The 17,927-nt window shown below is 36.9% G+C and overlaps 1 protein-coding gene across 1 annotated transcript; it reads left to right on the top strand.

The window, feature by feature from the left end:
• The first annotated feature begins 493 nt into the window (after positions 1-493).
• LOC149822933 (oxidoreductase, zinc-binding dehydrogenase family protein) lies at positions 494-17,607 on the top strand. Its single transcript, XM_089980232.1, has 6 exons — positions 494-810; positions 1,325-1,504; positions 9,068-9,149; positions 9,231-9,338; positions 15,724-15,882; positions 17,129-17,607. The coding sequence occupies exons 1-6, from the start codon at positions 559-561 to the stop codon at positions 17,323-17,325; spliced, it is 978 nt and encodes a 325-aa protein (XP_089836358.1). The 5' UTR covers positions 494-558; the 3' UTR covers positions 17,326-17,607.
• Positions 17,608-17,927: the final 320 nt, after the last annotated feature.

Consider the following 17,927-nt stretch of genomic DNA (forward strand, 5'->3'; position numbering starts at 1 on the left):
CGGGTTGGAGCTCTGACCCAGGTTGGATCCAGAACTGACTCATATTATTGGTTTCGGATGGCATATATCCAAATCAGGGTCAAATTTGGAGCAGTTATTATCTGCTTGACTCAGGTCTGGATCGGATCTGGATAAACAAATATGTCCATATCGGGGTAAGAACTGGGTCTTACCAACCCATTTAAACAACAACACTAGAAAATCATTTTACATGTTTTCAGTGGGTCCAGTGCCACAGGTCCCATATCATAACCAGATCCAAAACTATACCAAAACTTTAAGGTCATGATCGGATATGGATCTGAAACGGGAACCATGACTCAGAATCCGTATCCAGCTTCAGATCAAGCTGTCCCGGCTCATACCCGACCCGTTTTCAACCTCGAAAAGATCCTCCATTCTACCAACGTTGCCGTAGCTGACTGGAACGCCTTTTTCTTTAAATTTACCATGGATTCATTCAAATATTTCACGTATAAATTCCAAGGGTGGCCGCCTGCCCATTTGACCCAAACTCTCTCTCTCTCTCTCTCTCTCAAAATTTCCGGCGCCGGAGAAATGAGGGCGGTGGTGATCACGAAGCCGGGAGGCCCGGAAGTTCTTGAGATTCAGGAAGTGGAGGACCCCAAAATCGGAGACGATGAAGTTCTGATCAAGGTGGCCGCGACGGCCTTGAACCGGGCGGACACCCTGCAGAGGCTGGGCCGCTACCCTCCACCCAAGGGAGCCTCCCCTTACCCTGGCCTTGAGTGCTCCGGAATCATCGAGGCCGTCGGGAAGAACGTGACCCGGTGGGCCGTCGGCGATCAGGTGAACTCCCCATCTCCATTCCTACTGAAAAACAGCTCAATTCTGCACAAATTCGTGGTGTTTTTTCTGCTATTTGTGGTTTCCCCAATTTGGGTATATCGAAATATGGCGGTTTCTGGGTTTGGTTCAGTATGTGAGATGAGAAAAAGTGCGGTTTCAATGGATTGTTATGTTAGTGAAATTTCTATGGTTGAACTCTTGATTCTAGTATTCTAGGAAACGCATCCATCACCCACTTCACAGATAATACATGATGTGCTGAAATGTGATTGATATATCATGTCTCATGAGAAGACACTGAGAAAATGATGATAACGTGGGTTGTGATGTATCATATTGCACAGTTCATGGTCGGTCTGATAGCTTGAAGTTGTTAGTTGTGGTATCAAGTCGTTGTAGTATAGTGATGAGTGTTCCCGCCTGACATGCAGGCGGGAGACCCGGGTTGGATCCCCAGCAATGGCGAAATTTTGCCTTTATCCGACTCGATGATGATGATGATGATCTTTTGCAGGTCTGTGCCATTCTTAGTGGAGGAGGATACGCAGAAAAGGTTGCAGTCCCAGCTGGTCAGGTTCTTCCCATTCCGCAAGGTGTTTCTTTAAGAGATGCAGCCAGCTTTCCTGAGGTTGCTTGTACTGTATGGTCAACTGTTTTTATGATGAGCCACTTATCTTCAGGGGAGAATTTTCTGGTAATTGTTTACGACTTATGCTCTTGTTGCGAATATCTATAATTGTAGTTCCATCTATGTTTAACGGTAAACAGGAAGTCTGCGTACAAGGGTTAAATTAGTTGTTGTGGTTGTCAAGCTCTTCATGGTCATACCACAAGGATACGTTGTTTTCTCTTCATACATTGGTCCTGTTATGTTGATTCAAAAGGAACATACCACATTGATTGCTGGAAGTATGTATCCTACGGCTATATCCTTGTGACAATGTAATTGATGGTTCTTAAACTTCATCTTGTACTTTGAACAAATGATAACAATTTATGCGGAGTTGTTTTCTGTTTCATTTTGATTTTCATGCTTTTTCATTTCATTTTTGATCTGCTATTGCTCATGGTCTTGTTTTTTTGCGTATGTGCTCTATGTGATGCTCTTTCCTACGTCTATGTCCTGCCAACATGCTCCTTTCTCAGGTAAGCTCTACATTTTGTAGAGTGGTCGTGCAATTTGGACCCACTCCAATTAGAACTACAATATCAGGCATGCTTAGATAAGATCAATACCTGATTGCTTGGCCAGAGGAAAGTATTCATGTTTTGGCCAAATAATTTGCCAGCATTGAGTGAAAACAAAATGAATGAGGAAAGTGTTAAAATGTATCTCCTATATATATTTATATATATATAGAGAGAGAGAGAGAGATACATATACATATATATTATATATATATATATATATATGTATCTATCTACTCATATATATATAAATATATATTAATACCCGATAAGGGTAAATCTGTCTTTTTCTTTTTCTATTTTACGCATATTTTTATTCTTGAATATGTATGTAAGTTTTCCTTTTTCCTTTTTCTTTTCTTTATTTTCTTTTTTTTATTTTTTTAGTTCGTTTGGCTTTTAGCCATGGAGGGGCCCACCTCATGTGAACGTTGGGCCCCTTCAACGGTCAATAAGATGACCGTTGGAGGGGCTCCAACGTTCACATGTGGGAGACCCTCTAATGGCTCTCTAGTTTCTTATAAATAGGGGACTTCCCCTTCATTGTAAAATAAGCTTTTGTAAAGCTCTCCTTTGTGGTTCAATAAGTGATTCTATTTTTTATCTTTGTGCATTTGTATCAGTGCCTTTGTACACTTGCGTGAGTGCTCATTTGTGCCTTTGTGCACACGTATCACATCAAGAATATTGTGCCTTTGTGCATATAGTCTCATTGTAGAGATTTTCACATGGTATCAGAGCAATGTCGATGAAAGAATAGCTTGTATTTGGCCATGCTCCGGTGGTTGCCTTGAAAAGCATGCACTTTCTCAATCTTTCATTTTTGGCATGGAAAGCTCTTGCAATCCACTTCTAAGTGCAATACATCTCTTCAAGTGAGCTTAAAAGACCCTTTGTGGTAAGAGTCTCTGTTCTTAAGGTTTTCTTTTTCTCTTATAAATTTCTCCATGGGGGAAAAAGATTCCCACTTTTCTCTTGGCTTTAAGCTCAATGAGTCAAATTATCATGTTTGGGCCAGAAATATGGAAGCTCATATTAAAGGGAAAGGCACTATCTCTGAATCCTAACCTAAAATCATTACTATTGAAAAATGTGAGATTAAGGTTCTTGATGGGGAAGAAAGAGAAAAGGCTTTTGAAGAGTACAACAAGAAACATGAGGAATGAGAAATGAAGAATTATAAAATCCTTTCATGGATTTTCTCTTCGGTTAAAACCCGAATCAGTGCAAATATTTTGAAGTTTAAGAAGGTATCTCAAGTATGGGAATACCTTGAAAGGATATACACTTCAAGGGACTTGTCCAACAAATATTATCTTCAATAAAGGGCTAATTGACTATTAGAAAATATTTCGTCGAATTATCCTCTATTTGGGATGAGCTTGCTATGCTTGAACCAAAATGGAGTGGCGAAGTCATTGAGCTTCGAGACAAGCAACTAAAAGAAGATTGATTTTTCAATTTTTTGAATGAGCTTAGACCTGAGTTTGAACAAATACGGTCCTCTCTTCTATCCTCCTTCACTTCTCCACCACTTGAAGATGTTCTTACTAAATTAAGTGGAGAGGAAACTCGTATAGGCATGAGCAAGACCAATTCGAGTGTTTTTACAACACCTTTAAATCAAGAAGAAAATGAAGGAGTTTATGCTGTTTCTAGCAGAGTTACCAGTCGAGGAAGCGGGAGCGGGAAACGATACAGGAAGTGGGAGCGGGAAGCGAGGCACTTTCAAAAATTTAGGAAGCGGGGAAGCATGGGACCACTTAGAAGAAAATTTTGAACCGTCTCGGAAGCGAACCGGAAGCGACCTAGGAAGTGAACCGAAAGCGAGGGGGAAGCGAAAAAAATGAAAAAATAGGGGAAGCGAGGGGGAAGCGTGGGGGAAGCGCGCTTCCCATAAATGGGAAGCGTGTTTCCCATAAAAGGGAAACACGCTTCCCATAAAAGGGGGACGCTTCCCCTCACGCTTCGGAAGCGCGACGTTTCGCGCTTCCGAAGCACCCTTCGGGGAAGCGCGCTTCCCCTTTTACCTAGGCGCTTCCGGTAACTCTGGTTTCTAGACCGGGGAACAACTTGAAAGCATACAAACCTCCTCATTTTAAATATCAAAATCAAGGAACAAGAGAAAATGAGGGTCAAAATGGAAGATATCAAGGAAGAGGCTATAGCAAAATTATATGTCATTTTTGTAAAGAACCCGAATATATCAAACCGGTGTGCCCAAAATAGAAGAAGATGGTGGCTATGTCCATCACATTTCAACCGTATAAGGAAGAGGGTCCATCCACCTTCGAAAATGGAGTTCTTTTTCTAAGTCAAATCGCGGGAGCTTTACAACATCTTCTCAAAGGATTTATCTTCGGGGCCGCCATGTCAACATTCTCTCATCCCGATATGACTTCTTGGATTTTAGATTTAGGTGCCTCATTTCATATATCTCTAAATATTTTTTCTTTTTTCGAATATTCAAAAAATATATCTCCATCTTTTGTTTCAACCGCAGATAGCACTTCTCTTGTAATTAAAGGAATTAGAAACTTTGAAAAATAAAGTTTTTTATTTCTAAAATTAGATTTATACCAAAATTAAATTTAAATTTGCTTTTCATCTCTTAACTCTCGGACCATGGATATAACATAAAATTTTCATACAGGATCATCAGTCCGGGAAGTTGATTAGGGAAGGCTCTAGGAAGGGAGATCTATACTACGTGGACTCTCTTCAAATACCAAAGAACTCTTTTTGTAATGTTGCCCAACATAAGGATATAAATGTTTAGCACAAAAGACTTGAGCATCCCAATGTCACCAAACTATCTTATTTACATTTTGTCAAAAATCTTTGTAAAAGCAATCTCACTTGTAATGATTGTATCCTTGGAAAAATGAGAAGTTTGCCTTTTGATCAAAGATTTATGTTTACAACCAAATCTTTTGAACTTGTTCATTCAGACGTATGGGGACCGACACCCGTTGTATTAAAAGGAGGGTTTTGCATATTATGTTATTTTTGTTGATGATTACTCTAGATATTGTTGGATATACTTTCTTAAATATAAACATAAGGTTTTTGCATCATTTAAAGCATATCACATGATGATTAAAAAACAATTTAATGGAAACTTAAAGATTCTTAGGACCGATTCCAGAGGTAAATATCTTTCAAATGAATTTAAAAGTTATCTTGAAAATTATAGAATTGTTCATCAAAAATCTTGTCCTAAAACACCACAACAAAATGGGTTAGCCGAAAGAAAACATAGGAACATTATTGAAACCACTAGAACATTACTTATCTCTCAAAATATTCCAAAAAGATTTTGGGCCGAGGCAGCTCTTGCATTCGTTTATCTCATAAATCGATTTTCATCAAAAAATTTAAATAAAAATTCACATTTTAAAATGTTATATCAAAAGGAACCCGACTATAATAGGTTGAGAATTTTTGGATGTAAATGTTTTGTTGTAACGGATAAAAATGACAAACTTTTACCAAAAGTCATTCCTTGTGCATTTCTTGGATATTTCAAAACTCAAAAAGGGTTTCAATGCTATGATATTAAAAATGACAAATTATATGTTTTTAGGAATGTGACTTTTTTGAAAAATGTTAGTAGTTTCAAAAAATGTGAATCTCACAAAGAAAATGTGGACTACTCTTTCTTGTTTGACTTATTGTTTAGGAATGATGATATTTCTAGTGATGATGAAATTGCGTATAATAGTGATAATGAACTAGAAGAAAATGACAACTCTTCTCATCCATCAACCAATCATCATATTGAAGAAATGACATCTGGTGATCCTATCACTTATACTCATAGAGATAAAAGCATTTTTAGAAGTACAATTGAGAAATATAGTGAACCGAGTGAATCTACTTCTTCACATAATGAAAACCCTCAAAGAACTGAAAGAACTAGAAGAGTTCCCTCTAGGTTTATATCCTATGATTCTTTTTTTCCTAAATATAGAGCTTGTCTTAGTGTCATTCACTCACATGTGGAACCTAAAATTTTTTAAGAAGCCAAGAAGAGTGTCGAATGGAAAGAAGCCATGGATAATGAACTTAGAGCTCTTAAAAAAGCTAAAACATGGGAACTTCAAAATCTTCCTAGTGGTAAGAAAACTATAGGATGTAGATGGATTTTTAAGGTCAAGACCAAGAATGATGGATCTCTTGAAAGGTATAAAGCCTGTCTGGTTGTCAAAGGATATAGTCAAGAATATGGAATCGACTATGATGAGACATCCGTCTCTGTTGCGCGTATGGTTACTGTTAAATGTCCCATTACTATTGTCTTAATTAAAAAATAAAACATTTATCAAATGGATGTTAAAAATGTCTTTTTGAATGGTGATCTTAATGAAGAAGTCTATATGGATGCTCCCCAGGTACGGAGATTCCTAAGGATAAATTACTTCGTATACGAAAAGCTCTTTATGGTTTGAAACAAGCTCCCAAGGTTTGGTATGATGATTTAATAATATAATGTTGGAAAATGGTTTTTCATCATGTTTCGCTAACACAACTTTGTTTGTCAGAAAATCCAATGCAGGGATAATAATTTTATTGTTATATGTTGATGATATGCTAATAACAGGTGATGATACTAAGGGAATTAAGAGCATAAAATTTATATTAAAAGATAAATTTAAAATGTCCGACTTAGGATTCCTAACGTATTTCTTAGGCATTAAAGTTGTCTACTATCATAGAGGTTATTTTTTATCTCAAACTAAACTTGCATTTAAGATTATTGACAGGTCAAGAATTACATATGATAAAATTTGTGAAACTCCTGAGGTAGTTGGTACAAAGATGAAAATCGATGATGGGATTCTTTTAAAAGATCACACCCCTTACAGGCAACTTGTTGGATCTCTAATGTATCTTAGTATCACTAGACCTGATATTTCACATGTTCATATTGCAAGCTAATTTCAACATGCAGCTACATCAGTTAATATGAGTGCAGTTCTCCGGATCATCAGATATATAAAGGGATCATTGAATAAGGAAGTATTTCTATATTCTTTTTTTTAATTAAATTTAATAGCTTATACTGACTCTGATTGGGGAGGTGACCCAAATAACCGTCATTCTACCACTAGCTTTTGTGTGTTTTTAGGAGACTCATTAATTTCTTAGAGATGCAAGAAGCAACAAAAAGTATCATTATCATCTACTGAAGCAGAATATCGAGTCATCACAACTACTACTATGGAAATTGTTTGGATTCAGCAGTTGTTGGAAGATATGGGAGTACATGTTCAAGGGCCCACGAAGTTGTGTTATGATAATAAAAGTGCAATCTATATTGCCAAAAATCACACATTTTATGAGCGTACAAAGTATATTGAGATGGACTGTCATTATGTTAGAGAAGAATATCTGAAAAAAGTTATAGATCTTCCTTATATAACATCTGAATATCAATTGGCGGACTTCTTCACCATAGCGCTATGTTCTCTCAAATTCAACTTCCTCCTTGGCAAACTTTCGATCATTACGCCCTAAGTTTGAGGGGAGGTGTTAAAATGTATCTCCTATATATATTTATATATAGAGAGAGATACATATATATATATATATATATTAATACCCGATAAGGGTAAATCTGTCTTTTCCTTTTATTTTATGCATATTCTTATTCTTGAATATGTAAGTTTTCCTTTTTCTTTTCTTTATTTTCCTTTTTTTATTTTTTAGTTCTTTTGGCTTTTAGCCATGGAGGGGCCCACCTCATGTGAACGTTGGGCCTCTCCAACGGTCAATAAGATGACCGTTGGAGGGGCTCCAACGTACACATGTGGGAGCCCCTCCAATGGCTCTCTCTAGTTTCTTATAAATATGGGACTTCCCCTTCATTGTAAAATAAGCTTTTGTAAAGCTCTCCTTTGTAGTTCAATAAGAGATTCTATTTTTTATCTCCGTGCATTTGTATCAGTGCCTTTGTGCACTTGCGTGAGTGCTCATTTGTGCCACGTATCACATCAAGAATATTGTGCCTTTGTGCACATAGTCTCATTGTAGACATTTTCACATAAAGATGGGGTTTCTAGTCTTTGATTTAATAGAGGTGAGTTGACTTTGTTAGGAATACCAAGTTTGTAGAGTATATGCTTGTTCTACAATACACCAAAAGCGTGGTGATTCTGTCATGAATGTAGTGTGCTGTTAGTAGTTAGTACTAGTGTCATAAGTTCATTTTCTCCACAACCCAGCTAAAAATCAAAACCATGGTGCACGTCCTGAGTTGATTGCAGTCCAATTTTTCTCTGACTTTTCCCTTGAATTCTGATTAATTAGGTTGAACCACCCAAATGCCAATTGAATTACTAAACTGTTGGCACATTAACAACAAACTCCTGTTTGCGACATTTATGTGCAATCTGTCAAAACATTAAAGCTTTTGTTTGACACCTGAAAACTTATTTTCTCTTTGTAGCTTTGTCATGTTATGGAATCTACAAGATTTCTGACTTTTTAAGGCGATTTTTTAAGTTTCAATTGACTGGGTTCTAGCACGGGTAGTTTTCTATTGCATAAAAGCCTAATTGGAATGTGTGGTCATAGGTTTTTTTTCTTTTCATGAAAATTGTCTGGGATATGTGTCTGGCAAACTTACTGGTTTGTTTTCCCTGAATAAAAATCTAATGTTTTGACTTTAAGCCATTTCTTTTGTGCATCAATGTTGATTTTTGTTCACTGATATTGCTTCGTTACTTTATTGTCAATGCATCTCTTCATTTTTTTCCTACATATTGCAAATACCTCCTTGTAAAACGTCCAATCACTATTTGTTTTTCTCAATTTGTATCATACAACGATATGAATTTCTGATAAAGAAAATGCAGCTTATGGTTTTGATTTAGTAGTCATGCCATCCCAACATAGATGTCGGATATAATACAGGTGTGACTGGTGCAGCGTTTGTGGTTTTTAATAGAGGGGTGTGCGTTGACAACCAGAATCACTCAATTCTGGCACCTGGAAGTACCAGCATTGAAAGGGGAAGAACTAAGATTAGCTTTTGAACTAAGATGGTCAGCTATTTTTGTCACAGGTTCATGGAGGGTCAAGCGGAATTGGAACATTTGCCATTCAAATAGCTAAACATATTGGGGCAAGAGTTTTTGTCACTGCAGGTGACTGATCAGGACTTTGCATTGTTAATTAAACCTTGAATGTGATGTGACATGTTTGTGATATTAAAAAACTTTATTCAGGAAATGACGAGAAGCTCAGATTTTGCAAGGATCTGGGGGCAGATGTGTGCATAAACTACAAAACTGAAGATTTTGTTGCACGCGTTAAGGAAGAAACAGAAGGGAAAGGTTGGTTCCATTACATGAAGAAATGCTTTATAAAATTGTTTATATCAGGGATGCACCTGGTGAGGCCCAAAGACATGCTTAAAACGTGTTGGGGGCTATATTACATGTATATGGCCGTAGATACAGGGATACAGCTATTTTTATGAAGTTTTCAATATGACCACTATACAAGAGGATACAATATGGGGACAACGTGTGACATAGGTGTTAAATTGTAATCTATTATCCTTGTAATGCCCATATATATTTTATATATATAAAGAAAGATACATATACATATATATTTCATATATATGTATATGTATCTATCTAATTATATATAAAATATATATCAGCCATAGGGGTATTTTAGTCTTTTTCATTTTTGCGCATATTCTCTTTGGAATGTTCATGTAATTCCTTTTTTTACTTTTTTACTTTTTCTTTTTTTACTTTTCTTTTATTCTTTTTTTTTTGGATTGCCTTGGGAGGGACCCAATGTGATCGTTGGGCCCCTCCGTTCCGTTGGAGGGGCTCCAACGATCACATTGGGGCCTCTCCAAGGCCCCCCTTTTGTGTTATATATAAGGGTCTTCTTCCCTTTGTAATTCATTCTTTGGAGCTTATGCTCTCCAATTTCTTCAATACAAATTTGTTATATTTTTATGCCGGTGTGCATTTGTGAGATTTAGTGGGTTGTACTTTTGTGCACAAGTGTTCTAAAGAGTTCTTATTGTGCATGTGTTTATTATCAAGAATATTAAGGTCTTGATCATAGTATCTTGTTGAAGATACTTTTACATGGTATCAGAGCGAGGCTGGAGAAAGAAAGATCATGTGGATTTTCATATTTTCCCATGCCTCGAAAAATGTGCCTTCAAATATTTGGTGATTGGGGTGGATCTTTTCGTTTATCCAATACTTTAGAAGATTTTTCCACCAAGAAAGATCTAAAAATCTCTTGAGGTACATATCTTTTTTCCGCATTTCTCCTCTTCAATGGGTGAAAAAGACTCTCATTTCTCTCTCGGCTTTAAACTTAATGGCTTTAACTATCACGTTTGGGCCAAAAATATGGAGGCGCATATTAAAGGAAAAGGGCTTTGAAGCTATGTCCAAGGCTCGATTCCCGAACCGGAGCCTAAGATCACTTTAATGGAGAGGAGAAATAAAAATTCTTAAAGGAAAAGAAAGAGCCAAGGCTCTTGAAGATTATAGCAAAAAACATGAAGAATAGGAGATGCGGAACTTCAAAATCCTCTCATGGATTTTCTCGTCCGTAAAGACAAGAATCAATGCCAACATTGTAAAGTTCAAGAAAGCTTCTCAAGCGTGGGAATACCTTGGAAAAATGTATACTTCAAGGGATTTGTCCCACAAATACTATCTTCAAAAAAGGGCCTTGACCCTTCAACAAAAAGAAATGACTATTAGAGAGTATTTCGCGGAGTTGTCTTCCATTTGGGATGAGCTTGCCATGCTTGAACCCAAATGGAGCGGAGAGGCTATTGAGCTTAGGCACAAGCAATTAGAAGAAGATCGTTTCTTCAATTTTTTGAATGGGCTTAGGCCCGAATTTGAACAAATTTGATCGTCTTTTTTATCCGCCTTCACTTCTCCCTCTCTTAAAAATGTAATTACTAAACTAAGTGGGGAAGAGACACGTATGGGCCTATGTCACATGAGTGCGGGTGCGACACTTTCAAAAACCTTGGGTGTGGGGGTGCGGCAAAAAAAAAAATTTTAAAAAAAAATTATATATATATATATATATAAGAGGGGTTCGCGGGTCCTGCTGCGCGGTCAGCGAGCGGGGGTCAGGGGGGGCGCCCCTGGCAGGGGGTTATTGGGGGCAGCAACCCCACCCCCACCCCAAGACTTTTTTTTTAAAATTTTGCAGCCCATTTCATAGGGCAAATTTTTTTTTTTTTTTAAATCCAAAAAATGGACCAAAATGACCCTCGGTGCGTTGATCGCACCTAGGGTCGGGTTGACAGCACCGGGTGCCGCACCCGTATCGCGTTGCATTCGCATCCGCGTCGCGTTCGCATCCACGTCGCGTCGACGCGGGTGCGGCACCTGTCTGGCCGAATCCCTGTGACATAGATATGGGTATAAGTAAGAATAACCCAAGTGTTCTAGCAACACCTTCCAATAATGAAGAAAATGAAGGTGTTAATGTTGTTTCAAGACCGGGGAACAATCTAAGGACCTACAGGCCTCCTCATTTCAAGAATCAAAACCAAGGTTCTTGTGGTCAAGGAAGAAAGAGGGATTATAGCAAACTCGTGTGCCGCTTTTGTAAGGAACCGGGGCACATCAAGCCAATATGTCCAAAATGGAAGAAGTTGTTAGCCATGGCTACCACATCCCAACCTCAAAAGGAAGAGTGCTCATCATCTTCAAATGGAGCTCTCTCATTGCAACAAATTGTGGATGATCTTCAACCTCTTCTCAAAGGGGCTATTTTCGAAGCCGCCATGTCAACCTCTTCTTCTCCTTGGTAAGACATCATGGCTTTTAGATTCGAGTGCTTCATTTCATATGACCCCAAGTATGAGTTCCTTTTTTGATTTACTCAGATAATCGTTGTCCATCCTTTGTTTCAACTGCGGATGGAACATCTTTTGAAGTAAAAGGAATTGGAAATTTTGAAAAACAAGGTTTTTTTATTCTAAAAGTTAGATTTATACCTAAATTAAACTTAAATTTACTTTCGGTTTCTCGACTCTCGAACCATGGGTATAATATAAAGTTTTTATCTGACAAATGTTATATACAAGATCGTCGATCCGAGAGGTTGATTGGGGAAGGCTCTAGGAAGGGCGATCTTTACTACGTCGATTCTCTTCAAATTCCAAAGAATCATTTTTGTAATGTTGTCCAACAAAAGGATATTAATGTGTGGCACAAGAGACTTGTACATCCGAATAATGTACAAAAAATTCATTTATCTTTTGTTAAAAGTATATGTAAAAGTGATTTCAATTGTAACGATTGTATACTTGGGAAAATAAAAAAAATACTTTTTTGTCAAATATCTATGTTTACAACAAGACCTTTTGAAATTGTCCATTCGGATGTATGGGGACCGACACCTGTCTTATCAAAAGGAGGTTTTGCATATTATGTCATTTTTGTTTACGACTACACGAGATATTGTTGGATTTATTTTCTTAAACACAAATATGAAGTTTTTTCGACTTTTAAAACCTATCATATAATGATTAAAAATAAATTCATTGGAGATCTAAAAATTTTTAGAACTGACTCTAATGGAGAATACCTTTCAAGTGAATTCAAAAATTATCTTGAAAGTCATGGTATTCTTCACCAAAGATCTTGTTCGAAAACCTCTCAACAAAATGGATTAGCCGAAAGAAAGTATAGATACATAATAGAGACCACTCGAAGTCTACTTATTTCTCAAAATATTCTAAAAGGTTTTTGGGCTGAAGCTGCTTTAGCATCTGTCTATCTAATAAATCGGCTACCTTCGAAAAATTTGAACAATATCTCGCCTTTTAAAATGTTGTATACCAAAGAACCCGACTATAGTCGGTTGAGAATTTTCGGTTGCAAATGCTTTGTTCTTACTGACAAGAATGACAAGCTTTCACCGAAAGCCATTGCCTGCGCCTTTCTTGGATATTGGATATTCTGAAACCCAAAAAGGGTTTCGTTGTTATGATATAAAGAATGATAAATTATATGTTTTCAGAAATGTGAGTTTTTTGGAAAATGTTAATGGTTTTGAAAGAAGTGAACCTTTTAAAGAAATATGAATTACTCCTTTTTATTTGAATTATTAGCTCATCATGATGATAGTGATGATGAACTCACTCCTAATGAGGCCAATGATAAAGAAAACGAAGAAGATTTTCCCTCCCTTCCTTCTATCACCCAACATAGTGATGAAGGAACATCGAGAGACCCTATAACATATACTCATAGAGACAGAAACAATTTTAGGAGTGCCATTGAAAGATACAGTGAACCTAGTGGTTCCAATTCAAAAAATGATGAAAATCTACGAAGAACTGAGAGAAATAGAAAGATGCCCTCTAGGTTCATCTCATATGATTCCTTTACTCCTAAACATAGAGCCTGTCTTAGTGTCATTCATTCCTATGTATAACCCAGGAACTTCGAAGAAGCCAAAAAGAATAATGAGTGGCTGAGTGCAATGGAATGTGAGCTTTCAGCTCTCAACAAGACAAAAACTTGGGAATTTCAAGTTCTTCCTAAGGGTAAGAAAGCAATAGGGTGCAGATGTGTATTTAAGGTAAAAACTAAGAGCGATGGATCTCTTGACAGATATAAAGCCCCTGTGGCCCAAATAGTCATTGTTCGATGCCTCATCACTGTTGCCTCAATTAACAAATGAAACATTTATCAAATGGATGTTAAAAATGTCTTCCTAAATGACGATTTAAATGAAGAAGTATATATGGATGCTCCACCAGGAATGGAGATTCCCAAAGGGAAAGTGCTTCGACTTCGAAAAGCACTTTATGGTTTAAAACAAGCCCCCAAGGCTTGGTATGATAGGTTTAACTCCATAATGTTAGAAAATGGTTTTTCATCCTGTTTCACTAACACTGCTTTGTTCGTTAGAAAAACCAATGCAGGAATTGTCATTCTGCTTTTGTATATAGATGATATGCTAATGACCGGAAGTGATACTAAAGGGGTTAAAAGCATAAAATCAATTTTAAAGGATAGATTTGAAATGTCTGATTTGGGATTTCTAACTTATTTTTGGGGTATTGAAGTGGCATATTTTCATGGAGGGTATTTTTTGTCTCAAAATAAGCTTGCATCTGAGGTTATTGACAGGTCAGGTATTACGGATGATAAAGTTTGTAGGAGCTAAAATGAAAATTGATGATGGCATTCCTCACTCCGATCCCACCCCCTACAGTCAGCTTGTGAGATCATTGATGTATTTGAGTATTACTAGACCAGATATTTCTCATGCAGCTCATACTGCAAGTCAGTTTCAACATACACCAACATCAGTCCACATGAGTGTCATCTTGCGGATTGTGAGATACATAAAGGGTACACTAAACAAGGGAGTATTCTTATCCTCATCATCTGAATTGAAATTAATTGCTTATACTGACTCTGACTGGGGAGGTGACCCAAATAACCGTCACTCCACCACTGGTTTTTGTGTGTTTTTAGGAGACTCGTTGATCTCATGGAGGTGCAAGAAGCAACAAAAAGTGTCTTTATCTTCTATTGAAGCTGAATATCGAGTCATGGCAACTACTACCATGGAAATTGTATGGATTCATCAATTATTAGAAGATATGGGGATCAATGTTGAAGGGTCCACCAAGCTATGTTGTGATAACAAGAGTGCAATTTATATTGTCAAAAATCATACATTTCATGAGCGAACTAAACACATTGAGATGGACTGTCAGTATGTTCGAGAAGCATATCTCAAAAGAGTCGTAGATCTTCCGTATGTAACTTCAGAATATCAGTTGGCAGATTTCTTCACCAAAGCTCTGTGTTCTTCGCGATTCAACTTTTTTCTTGGCAAACTTTCGGTCATCATGGCCTAAGTTTGAGGGGGGGTGTTAAATTGTAATCTATTATCCTTGTAATGCCCATATATATTTTATATATATAAAGAAAGATACATATACATATATATTTCATATATATGTATATGTATCTATCTAATTATATATAAAATATATATCAGCCATAGGGGTATTTGAGTCTTTTTCATTTTTTTGCATATTCTCTTTGGAATGTACATGTAATTCCTTTTTACTTTTTTACTTTTTTACTTTTTTCCTTTTTCTTTTTTTACTTTTCTTTTACTTTTTTTTTTTTATTGCCTTGGGAGGGACCTAATATGATCGTTGGGCCCCTCCAACGGTCGGAGGGGCTCCAACGATCACATTGGGGCCTCTTCAAGCCCCCCCTTTTTTGTGTTATATATAGGGGTCTTCATTTCTCCTTTGTAATTCATTCTTTTGGAGCTTATGCTCTCCAATTTCTTCAATACAAATTTGTTATATTTTTATGCCGGTGTGCATTTGTGTGATTTAGTGGGTTGTGCTTTTGTGCACAAGTGTTCTAAAGAGTTTTTATTGTGCATGTGTGCATGTGTTTATTATCAAGAATATTAAGGTCTTGATCATAGTATCTCGTTGAAGATACTTTTACAATAGGTTGGGAGCTTCGGTCGTCGTATGTGTCTTACAACTTGTGTAAAACCATTTTCTGCATTGGACAATGCTATTGTTTGAGATAAACAGCAGTTGGATGTTCTTGGTCATGGACTTGTAGAGAACCAGATAAAAAAAAGTGTATTTCATAGTGGAGTAGACTTTCTCTACCCATTGCTAGATCGTTGATTTTTCCTTTGAATTTTATGCAGGTGTTGATTTCATACTGGACAATGTGGGTGGTTCTTACTTTCAGCGGAATCTGGACAGCTTGAACACAGATGGAAGGCTTTTCATTATTGGCACGCAGGGTGGTCCTATTGCTGAATGCAATGTTACTTGTTTCATAGCAAGACGCCTCACGGTACAAGGTATCCTTTCAAACACCATACCAAATGCTTTAAAAGATTTATTAACATTGCAATTCTTTGAGAAAGGCAACATTGTCAACGATTCCACCAACATGGTCCAGTCCCTTGAGCTAATGCATCTGGTTTCAGTTGACCCAGTGCAACTTCCTGATTCTAATTGCACAACAAAAACCTTTTTTGAGCTGGTTTTAGTAGGATACTAACACTTCAATGGGTAAGCCTCTGGTGATGCTCTCAGCACAGCTCTGGCTCCGGCTCCAGTTATCATCTTGCTACTGTGCATGGCATAAAGTAGGCTTGTTTTGTGTGACTAAAACCTAGCCAAAACCATGTTTTGGTATCAAGCCCACTCCCATCCAGAAAGTGGGTACAATTGTACTGTCAATCTTTAAGAAAATATCTGTCAATCATTTCAGCCACCACTTTTGTTGAATCACTATAATCGATCAAAATTGTAAATAATTGTTTCTGGCATTAAATACTCGTTAACAACAAAAGAACTTTGGTAAAACCTGACAACCTCCACTGACAGCCATGAAACTATCAAGTCCACCAACCACTAAGGTACCTTTTCAAGTTAAGAGCACTAAGGTGATCATTTAAATTTATAAAATGAATAACCTTTCCTAGTGCTTTCTCGTTCTCAATAATTCTTTAAGATGATTGATGAATCTTTAGGAAATTAAAAATATCTGTAATGGGACCAATCAATTTAAGGCATGAACCAAAATGTTTGGAATAACAGTTTTTTATAATGAGTTTTGTTTGAAGATGAAAATGTACATTATTCTGGAGGATCTTTAATGACATCATTGCTATAAGTCTGTTGGGGAAACTCTGCCAACTGTATTGAACTATATTTCTGGTGAAAAAAAAAATCCTTCACTTCTACTTCTTGAATATATGAAATCCTTTCAAAAAATGACTCAAAATATTTTATGAATTTATTAATTTTCATTGAAAACATAAATGTCGGTTTCTCAAAATGGTACTTTAAGAAGTCTTTGTCCTGTATATCAAGGCGTTGTCTCTATGGTGGATGTAGCTTATAAAAATCAAACATTTACTAAATTTGTTTGGTCTGTGTGCCATTAACTCATCTTTCTGTGGGTATATGATCTCTGATCCAATTCAGAAATTTACATTGAAATTTCCAACAATCAAATAGTAGTTAGTTTTCTCCATTCAGAATTCAAATAGAATTTTCCATTGGTGTGCTTATGTTTGAAGCAATTCACAAATGCAGGTGCTGGACTAAGAAACAGAACTGTTGAAAACAAATCTGTAATTGTAAGTGAGGTTGAGAAGAATGTTTGGCCTGCTATTGAGGCCGGCAAGGTGAAGCCTGTCGTTTACAAGGTGCTTCCATTGTCTGAAGCAGCAGAGGCCCATATGATCTTGGAAAGCAGCACACATATTGGAAAGATCCTTCTGGTTCCTTGAGTTGAGGCACAGAAATAAGATAAGGTTCATAAATAGATGGGAGGAGTTTCATATGTCTCATGATCTCTTCATGCTACTTTAATGTTTCATTGTGGAAAACTATATCAGTCCAGCTGTGTTTAAAAAAGAGGTTTTGATAGCTGCCTCTTGTAAGTTATGGAAATCCTCTCTTGAAAGTCTCCTCCACCTCTTTTGTTGACTCACTGCAAACTTGTGCTTCATTTTATATACCTGGCAATATGTGATAACGAGAACTTGAAATTGGGATTCTATTAAGTCTCATATTACTCTTGCATTTTAAAAACGTTACGGGCTTAGGTTCAGAAATGGAGAACTTTTTGATGTTCCATCTGATTTGAAGAATAAACTTCAAGGCTTCTCATAGAGGCTTGATGAGGAAGCAAGAAAATGTAAAAGGGAGTCATGGAAGATGGGTTACTGATTATTTTAACAATCATGAAGCTCCCATCTTTCTCCTACATCCTAAGAAAACCTCCCAGCGGCAAGACACCAGCCGTGTGCACGCCAACGTCCTATATAAATTATGTTACAAAAATCACCCTAGATCATCAGCAGTAGACTTTGAATGTAGCTCTTGGTAA

This window comes from Nuphar pumila, chromosome 11 (genome assembly GCF_984573655.1).
Source record: "Nuphar pumila chromosome 11, dmNupPumi1.hap1.1, whole genome shotgun sequence".
In the NCBI taxonomy this organism is placed as follows: domain Eukaryota; kingdom Viridiplantae; phylum Streptophyta; class Magnoliopsida; order Nymphaeales; family Nymphaeaceae; genus Nuphar; species Nuphar pumila.

Bases quoted from the DNA above. Each gene is read 5' to 3' on its own strand.
- LOC149822933 (XM_089980232.1), top strand. From the start codon at position 559: ATGAGGGCGGTGGTGATCACGAAGCCGGGAGGCCCGGAAGTTCTTGAG. The intron at 811-1,324 runs GTGAACTCCCCA...GATCTTTTGCAG, and splicing joins GGTGGGCCGTCGGCGATCAG to GTCTGTGCCATTCTTAGTGG. The intron at 9,150-9,230 runs GTGACTGATCAG...AACTTTATTCAG, and splicing joins AAGAGTTTTTGTCACTGCAG to GAAATGACGAGAAGCTCAGA.